Below are 9,680 nucleotides of genomic sequence, written 5' to 3'. Positions count from 1 at the left end.
CATCCTTGCTAAGATGGTGATCCTTGCTAAGATGGTGATCCTTGCTAAGATGGTGATATGGTTTGGATGTTTGCCCCCTCCAAATCTCATATTTAAATGTAATCCACAATGTTGGAGGTGGGGCCTGGTGGGAGGTGTTTGGGTCATGGGGGTGGATTATTCACGAATGGTTTGGTGCCCTCCCCAAGGTAATGAGTGAGTTCTGGCTCTATTCGTTTGTGTGAGAGCTGGTTGTTTTAGAAAGCCTGGCACCTCCTCCCCTCTCTTGCTCTCTCTCTGGCTGTATGACATGCTTGCCCTCCTTCACTTTCCACCTGAGTACCAGCTTCTTGAGGCCTCACCAGAAGCCAAGCAGATGCCAATGCTCTGCTTCCTATACAGCCTGCAGAGCCAGGAGCCAAATAAACCTCTTGTCTTTATACATTATCCAGTCCCAGATATTTCTTTATAGCAATGCAAAATGGACTAACACAGAAAATTGGTACCAAGGAGTCTGGCATTGCTATAAAGACACCTGAAAATGTGGAAGTGGCTTTGGAACTGGGTAACAGGCAGAGGTTGGTAGAGTTTGGAGGGCTCAGATAAAGACAGGAAGATGAGAGAAAGTTTAGAACTTCTTAGCTACTGTTTAAATAGTTGTGACCAAAATGCAGATAGAAATATGGACGGAGAAGGCCAAACTGACAAGGTCTTAGATGGAAATTAGGAACTTAGTGGGAACTGGAGCAAAGGTCATCTCTGTTACATCCCAGCAAAGAGGTTGGCTGCATTGTCTCCATGTCCTAGGGATTTGTGGAAGACTAAACTTAAAAATGATGACCTAGGGTATATCTGGCAGAAGACATTTCTAAGCAGCAAAGCATTCAAAATATGGTATGGCTGCCATAACTACCAACCTACAATCAGGGATGGAAGCAAAATAATTACTTAAAATTGGAACTTATAATTAAAAGGAAATTAGAACATAGAAATTTGGAAAAATTTGTAGCCTGGCCATGTCTTAAAGAAGGAACAAGCATTTTCAGGAAAGGAATCCAAGCAGGCTGGGAAGCAACACTTGCTAGAGTGAATTACATGACTAAAACGGAGTCAAATGCTAATAGTCAAGACAATGGGCAAAAAGACTTGAAGGCATTTCAGGAACCTTTGAGGTAGCCCTTCCCATCACAGGCCCAGAGGCCTAGGAGGAAAAAAGAATGGTTTCAGAGGCCAGGCCCAGGGCACTGCTGCCTTGTGCCACCTCAGGATGCTACTGCCTGCACCTTGGCAACTCCAGTTCCAGCTGCAGCTCAGAAGGCTCCAGACACAGCTTGGGCTGTTGCTCCAGAAGGCAAAAGCTGTAAGCCATAGTGGCTTCTATGTGGTGTTAAGCTTACAGGTTCACAGAGCAAAAGAGTGAAGGAAGCTTGGCAGCTTCTACCTGGATTTTAAAGGATTTACTAGAAAGCCTGGGTGGTCAGGTAGAAGCCTGCTGCAGGAGTACCAGAGCCCCACAGAGAAACTCTACTAGGGCAGTGCTGACGGGAAATATGGGGTTGGAGCTCCCACACAGAGTCTTCACTGGAGCACTGCCTAGTGGAGCTGTGGGAATAGAGCCACCACCCTCCAGACCCCAGAGTGATACAGCCAACAGCAGCTTGCACCCTGAGCCTGAAAAACCACAGGCGCTCAACTTCATCCATGAAAGCATCCCTGGGGGCTCACCTGCAAAACCACAGGGGTGGAGCTGCCAAGGCCCTGAGAGCCCACCCCTTGCACCAGTGTGCCTTGGATACAGGACGTGGAGTCAAAGATTATTTTGGAGCTTTAAGGTTTAATGTCTGCCCTACTGAGTTTTAAAGTCATGTAAGGTCTGCTGCCCTCTTCTTTTGGCCTATTTCTCCCTCTTAGAATGGAAATTTTTACCAAATGGCTGTACCACCATTGTATCTTGGGAGTAAATAATTTTTTTTATGTTACAGGCTCATAGATGGGAGGTATGTGGCCTGAGTCTCAGACGAGAGTTTAGGCTTTGGACTTTGAGTTAATATTGGGATGAGTTAAAATTTGGGGAGACTATTGAGAAGGGATTATCGTATTTTGCAATGTGAGAAGAACATGAGATTCTAGGGGACAGTGGGTATATTAGTCAGGGTTCTCTAAAACGACAGAACTAATAGGGTATATGTGTATATGAAGGGAAGTTTACTAGGAGAATTGGCACACGTGATCACAAAGCAAAGTCCCACAATAGGCCATCTACAAGCTGAGAAGCAAGAAAGCCAGTTTGAGTCCCAAAACCTCAAAAGTAGGGAAGCCAACAGTGCAGTCTTCAGTCTGTGGCCAAAGGCCCAAGAGCCCCTGGCAAACCATTGGTGTAAGTCCAAGAGTTCAAAAGCTGAAAATCTTGGAGCCCAACATTCGAGGGCAGGAAGCATCCGGCACAGGAGAAAGATGAAAGCCGGAAGATTCAGCCAGTCTAGTCCTTCCATGTTCCTCTGCCTGTTTTTATCCTAGCCACACTGGCAGCTGATTAGATGGTGCCCACCCCTATTGAAGGTGAGTCTGCCTCTCCCAGTCCACTGACTCAAGTGTTCATCTCCTTTGGCAACACCCTCACAGACACACCCAGGAACAATACTTTGCACTCTTCAATACGATTGAGTTGACACTAAATATTAACCATCACCGTGGGCAAGAGAAAGGATTTGGGAATGTTGGCTTGGCAGGGTCTGATCAGAGGGCTTTAAATTTGACCATTTACAGAAAGGTATGTTAAGGAGGATTTTAGCCCCAGATCTTTAGGGCCAACAGACCCCTCACTTCTGAAAGGTTCCAGTGCTGTCCTGGTCTTCTCGGTTCCAAAGGGAGGATTTGTTGGTTTTGGGTATCATTAGGGGTCAAAGCTTTTTGTATTGTGCATGCCTGGGCAATAGGACTTGCAGGTTTGGGCTCTGTTATACGTAAAAGGCAACTCAACATTTTGTTATCGACAGAGTAGGTCTGGTTTGGGCTGGTCCTGCAGTTACAGTCAGAATCTTATCTAAGTATGCACAGCCAGAAAATGGCAGCCCAGTTATTTCAAAGCTCCAAGGTGCCCTGGGATCTTTTATCATCACCTAACTTTTCAGAGCAACGAGTGCCACCCAACGCACTTCCTTTCAACATGATTTCATTTTGTTGCCAACTATCATGTGCCATGCCCTGACTCCTCTCACCTCTGATCAGTTTCTTTACTTGCCTCATCCTGCCCTGGTAATACCTTGCAAGGGCTCTACTCTAGGCAAAGTCTACCACTTGCCCTAAGCTGACTCATGAAACCTACCTGCCTTCCCTCCCCACATCCACTGCCCTGCATTGGTTCTTTATTCTTCTGTAGGTAGGAGTCTTACTTCCTGTACTCTGTGAGGTCAGAGATGGAAGATTAAACATCTTCTTTTTCTCTCACAAGGAGGCAGTACAAGCTGCATAGTAAAACTTAAAGCCCTTCCTAAATGAAATTAACTATCTTCAGACTAAAAGACAAACGGTAGCAGCGCCCTTGTTCTGTTTAATCTTGGCTAAAACAGAATGCGTCTGGGTAGCCGGGGACTCTCTAGAATGGAGCTGGGTCACAGGTACTCAAGCTGCCAGGCCTAACTACCTGGTACATGATTAATAAACTAGAGCAAAGACTTGGGCTGCCTAAAATATAGATGTATTTAATACAGATACGTAGAGAGATATATAGATATACATCGTTTAGCTTGGGTATCAAGGAAGCCTACAAGTTAGGGTTCCCTCAAGGATCGTTAGACTAAAATTCTTATGTTAACAGTTGACAACCTTTTAGAGGTGCTAAGATGCCCTTTCTCTTAATGGGAAGGGGAGAGAAACAATTCATCAACTGGAAAGGGGTCCCAAAAGGCCTCATTGCCCACAAACTCTCACCCTGGTACCATTCTGCCTCCTTTTCTCTGGGTAGACATCAGTGGAGAATCAAGACAGTGCTGTGGTTGGGTTGGGAAAGTACTGATAAGAATGTTCAATCCTGTTGTTTAACTTGGAGAGACTTGCTCTATCTCCTATGTACTCTAGCCTTTTGTTTATTTCTTTTTCTGTAAGATGAGTAGAGGGAACTAAAATCAGTGTTTCTCAATCTTTAATGTGCACAGGAAACCCCTGAGTTATTGTTAAAAATGCATGTTTTGACACAGAAGGCATGCAGTGGGCAGAGATTCTGCCTCCTAACCAGCTCCCAGGTGAGGCCCAGCTGCTGCTGCTGCTGCTGCTGGTGGTCCACGGTTGGCCATTTGCATTTTTAGAGGACAGATGTGTGTTTAAAGTCCTGCAAGTGCTTGCTTTCATTTAATGCAGATAGGCCCCAGGAGATATAAATCAGTCAATGGCCTTCCAACTCCTGGAAGAGCTCAGTTTTCATGGGTTGGAGCTGACTGAGTTAAGCAGGGAGTTCTGCCCTGGAAGCCCCATGCATGGGGAGTGAAGCTGCGTAGCTAAGGCTGGTGGGAGCAATGGGGGTGCTGGGCATCTCAGGGGTTCTTGGTGTTTCCGGAATGGAAAGGCCAGGAAGCGAGAGGCAGATAGAAGCAGAAATAGGATAAATACCTCTTACTCTAAAATTGTATCGAGAGCCCTAGATGCTACTTGAAACCTCTTTGGAATAAAGTAAAATAGAAATAAATAAACATTGGTATTTTGTTTTATTGTGTTTTGTATTTTGGTACCACTTTATTTGACTGACCTACATAAGAATTTGGTAAAAAGATATTCACCCCAAATCACAGTTGACAGAGCTAAAAGATGACCCTGGGCCAAGTCTGTGGCTAACCCTAAACGCCCTCTTCTGCTCTCTTCTTCATGCTTAGGGGATGTCCAGATCACAGAGAACTGAAAAAAAAGCTTCATTCCCAAGTCCCCCACACTTTTATTCTCTAAGGTGAAAAATGTTTAAGAAAAAACTCAGAAATTTTGACATTAAGTAGAGTACAGGCATTTTAATTATATGCAAACAAAGAAAAAAAATCAGGACTACATCAAAAGAATTATATTAATAACACAAAATCAAAGCATATTTCCAGTTAAATATAGAAAAACTTGTGGGCCCATCAGGACCACAAAACCTGCATCCTCCTCAGATTTCTTGATATATCACACTTGACTAGAGGAATTTGCACAGGAAGAGGAAATTCAAAGTTGGAATAGAAGTAGAGAAAATAACCTACAGACCGTTTGTGTTTGTTTGTTTTTCTGGGTCTTTTGATGACTTGAAGCTTGAATAATATCCAGCAAGGATACATATTAAGGGAAAACTATTGCATTAAAAATATTTCGATAAACGACCTTCCCCTGTTAAATATACACATACTTCTTTAAAATTGGGGGAGAAGTAAACTGATCATTTAGAAGGCAAGTTATTAAACTGAAATGACTTTTGAGATTTTTCTAAATGACAAATTAGAGACATCATCCAAACATCTATGGGTCCAAAAACTCTTCTTCCCCCCCAAACAGCTTTACCTCCAAAAGGCATCAAATATTAAAGGTAACAAAAATACTAGAATACTCCTTGATAAAACAGCCCCTTTATTAATAATCCAATTGGCCAGAAAGACAAATGAGTAGAAAATGTCATGTCTAAAGGGAACATGACCCACCTATGACCCACCTATTTTATATACAGGAAATCAAAGAGCTGGGAAGAATCACTACTTAGAAATAACTACACATACATGATCTTTTATATGCATCCCCCTGTAAGAGGAGATTCTCTAGGTTGAAAAAATAATTTTCTGGTCTCAATTTACCCATTTGAGCTCAACATTTCCCCGCTCTAGCTCGTGGGAAGACCAGGCCAGCAGGAAACAAGTTTTGAGTTGAAAATCCTCTTTTATCTGCCACCTCCAACCCCTAAGCCCTTGCTCTTCTATAAGGTAACAGATCCTTAAAATGTCAGTCAGAAATTACAGACATGCATTTTTTGGTCACTTTTGTTCTTTTCTTTATTTTTGGTGTTTTCTTTCTATTTGCAGTTTTAACCAATGTATTACTCGCAGAAGAAGTCAATATCCTGGAAAAAAACAAAAACAAAAAAGATTGAACTGAATAGGCTAGGCTAAAAAACAGATGTAGATTCTGTATTTAAAACCATATCTAATCAGAGAAATTTGAATTTCAAGTAAGTAAAGGTTGACCCCCCAAAAATATGAAATAATTACCACTTTAAGTCAAAAACTACTTACAATGAAGGTCCTCAAATGAACCTTTAATTTATGGTTATCTGACAGATTTCAGCTGAACGCTAAGAAGTGATGACAACTGAGTCCCATTTGTGTAGGATGGGCAGTGTTTGAAGCACAGCAATTAGCTCCAGGAGAATCACTTCAAAACAAGCATCTTGCAAAGTAGCTCAGAAAGCATCTTTTATTTCTGTCCTGAGTTTACAGGACCCCAGGGCATTAGGAAGAGTATAATTTTATTTCATACATAAATAGAATCTATTTACCACAAAAAAGAGACATTCAAAGATTGTTTTAGAATATTTTGATTTGATCAAAAACATGTGATAATTTTTTTCTCAGTCTATCTTTAGTGAAAACCGTCAGTAAGAGTCAGTTAGTACTGACTTTGGTTTGTTTCTTTGTTACATAGACTGCTTTGCAAGATAACTCGCATCTAAAACAAAAGAGGTACTGTATTGTATACTTGAAATTTGCTAAAAGGGTAGATCTTAATGTTTTCACACACACACAGACACACACACAAAGGTAACTGTGAGATGATGTATCTGTTAACTAGCTTGATTGTGATGATCATTTCACAAGGTATATCAAAACATAATGTATGCATTAAATGTATGCAATTTTTATCTGTCAATTATAACCCAATGAAGCTGAAAAAATAAAGAAAAAAGATGAGACAAAAAAACAGTAAACTGAAATAAGACGAAAGGCGGTGGTATACAGAAAGTTTACTCATCTTTCTACGTTGACAATAGTTATACATAGTCCCCCAAACCTCACTCTCTCAGAAAAATCGTCATTGAAAGTTGGGGGCTTTGTTCTATACATCTTGTAGGTTGCATGATTCATTTTTGACACCAGTCTATGTTGCCCCAAGATCTGAGTCCTTGTCTAGTCACTTTTGAGATGCTTACCGTGGTGGGAACTTCCTTGGTAGCTTCCTGGTACACACGCTGTTCCTTGACCAAGTTGCTGGGGAAATAACCCACGACTCCCATCTCGTCCTGGCCATCGCCATAAACCTAAGTGCCCAGAAGAATAGCAATCAGGAAAAAGCTGATGCTGAGTGTCTTCTGAGAAACCCGCAGGCATCCTCTTTGCTGATGGTGAAAATCATAGCTGCCAATACCTCCCTTTCACCCTGGGGTCCAGGGGGCTCTGCAGAAAATCCGAAGTTTACTTGGAGCACTAAGTTAACCCGCAGGAGTTGTGCATCTACTCTTTAGTGGCCCAGCCTTATTTCACTACTTTAGCATGACTTTATTTTATGCAGTCTTGTGAGTTGCCTGAAATCTTTTTTGAACCCATAAATATATAAAGACAGTACATTTTTTAAAGTACTATAGACACTTATTTTAAATGATGCAAATTTCTCAGTTTTCAACAATTCAAATGAACAGACTTAAAAGGATTTAAATGTAATCCTTCATTAATTTAGAATTCACCTTTAGGGATGCAGATGAGGACAGAAAATCAACCCTGCTTCATCCCTCCCCAGAGACCACCCCTGTATATTTTAACTGAAAAACGCTGATTCTTTGGAATTAATGAGGGTGCAACGTTTCCTGAAAGAATATTGATACTTAGACTCACTGCCAACACACATGCCTTCTACTTGGCAAATCTCAGACGTTTTCGGGTAAGATTCAAATTCTTTGGGATGTTCAAGCCCCCATGTATTTGACTCTTTTTTTGCCAAAATATGACATTAACCTACATTTGGTTTTGTTATGAAATTGATCTTTCTTTCTTTAAAGTGCAATAATAGCAACTATACCTGAATTTTTGCATTTCCATCTATAATCGCTACATGGTTCTTAACAACTAGTATTAAGCATTAAAATAGGTTCAAGTGTTCATTTTAAATTATCTCATCTTACACTGCCAGCCCAAAATTCTCCAGCTTCGTTTTCTTTTACCAGCTTTGAGTACACATAGATCTGCTGCCCTTTTTTAACATTAATGAATCTACAGTCCGGGGCATTATAATCTTCTTGAGCTCTAGCCAGAGAAATAGTATCTGGAAGAAAAAATAAATAAATGATTACATTTTAGGCTCCTGAATTTTATAACAGTAAAAGGCAGTGTGTATTAGAAAAACTAGGAAATCAGAGTGACTGATAATTTCCAGTTTACAGCTGGTGTCTATACAAGAGAAAGAAGACAGCCAAGATATTAAAGCTGCAACAAAACTCAGCCAAGTGAATTCTCCATAGTAAGACACCAAAATGCAGACCAGAAGAAACAAAGTTGATAATATATACATTGGAGAAGACTCACTTCAAAGTACAATTCAATTTTATGCTATTAGTGGATATATTTTCCATTATGTAATAGAAAGATAATGAAAAGCATAAAAAAATCCTTACAGACACACTCATCATCTGCACAGAGCTTCTTGGAAGCTAGACGGTCCATAAATATTCCATGCACAGCACACACAGCCACAAGACCCGGGAGGAAAAGTAACAATATCCTTGCCATCTTCCTTTTTTCTGTTTTACCTTAACCTCTTACTGGAAGCGGGGACTGACTCCAGTGGTTCCTCCTGCCTTTTATGTGAAAGCCAGACCTCTGGGTAAATACTCTGGCCAATTAGAAGGGCCTACCACCCCTCTGTTTTCATAACAAGCTACCCGGTTTCAGGAGCTATTTAGCATCTGATTTTCTAAACAGAGTCAAACTCTGTGTCTTTCTACACACAGATAATATCCAAAATGGTCCACTATTGTTAATGCTGCTTTAGCAGTGGTTTATTGTATCAATCAGCAGGGCTTTGCTGAGAGGACTATGAGAATTTCAAACCATTTTTCGTTTTAACTCACTCCTAATTCTCTTTCAGCTTATGAGCAAAAACAGACCAGCTGTAGGATCTGTTGACAATGTGAGATCTATAGCACAAATAATTTTGATTTAAACAAATTCAGTTAATAAATCTGGACTTACATAACAGATAAATAAATTAAGGATTCTTATGTTTATAAATCTTTCATGGTAGAATTCTTAGAAGGCATGCCTGTCCCAGGCCAAAGATGAATTCTAACATACTAGTTGATGCCACATTCAGACCCTACCAGTAGGGAAAGAGACAGGTGGGTTGGGAGAAATGGGCCAATCTTTCCCCTACCTGTTCTCTCTAAGACTTTCGCAATTCAGTCTCAAATGCTCAAGGGTGACAAGTCAAAGAGAAGAGAGTGAAGTTACAAGTTTATGTTACCCCGAACTTCCTACTTCTGAGCATGTTTCCTATGGCGAAAGGAACACTCCTAGAGGCACCAAAGTGGACCAGTACCTAGCTCCATCTATTCAGCAAATACTTACTGAGCACTTACTGTGCCAGGTATTGCTCTGGGCACTCAAGATATAGCAGTACATTTTTAAAAAGATTTTGGCCCCAAGGGTTGCTTTCTATTAGAAGAGAGAGACAGTAAGTTACTGCTTTTTATAGGGTGTTTGAGGCTG

General features: G+C 41.0%; 1 protein-coding gene across 1 annotated transcript; it reads right to left on the bottom strand.

Annotated features, from left to right (window-relative positions):
• Window positions 1–5,541: 5,541 nt before the first annotated feature.
• On the bottom strand, window positions 5,542–8,751 carry OTOR (otoraplin). Its single transcript, XM_025399697.1, has 4 exons — window positions 8,588–8,751; window positions 8,099–8,238; window positions 7,133–7,240; window positions 5,542–6,046 (listed from the first exon to the last, which is right to left on the bottom strand). The coding sequence occupies exons 1-4, from the start codon at window positions 8,700–8,702 to the stop codon at window positions 6,023–6,025; spliced, it is 387 nt and encodes a 128-aa protein (XP_025255482.1). The 5' UTR covers window positions 8,703–8,751; the 3' UTR covers window positions 5,542–6,022.
• Window positions 8,752–9,680: the final 929 nt, after the last annotated feature.

Source organism: Theropithecus gelada, chromosome 10, assembly GCF_003255815.1.
Source record: "Theropithecus gelada isolate Dixy chromosome 10, Tgel_1.0, whole genome shotgun sequence".
In the NCBI taxonomy this organism is placed as follows: Eukaryota; Metazoa; Chordata; class Mammalia; order Primates; family Cercopithecidae; genus Theropithecus; species Theropithecus gelada.
Note: the sequence above shows the minus strand (reverse complement) of the source record. Positions and strands in the feature narration are given on the sequence as shown.

Bases quoted from the DNA above. Each gene is read 5' to 3' on its own strand.
- OTOR (XM_025399697.1), bottom strand. From the start codon at position 8,702: ATGGCAAGGATATTGTTACTTTTCCTCCCGGGTCTTGTGGCTGTGTGT. The intron at 7,241-8,098 runs GTAAGATGAGAT...CTGGGCACTTAG, and splicing joins GAGAATTTTGGGCTGGCAGT to GTTTATGGCGATGGCCAGGA. The intron at 6,047-7,132 runs GTAAGCATCTCA...GTTTTTTTCCAG, and splicing joins CCAAGGAAGTTCCCACCACG to GATATTGACTTCTTCTGCGA.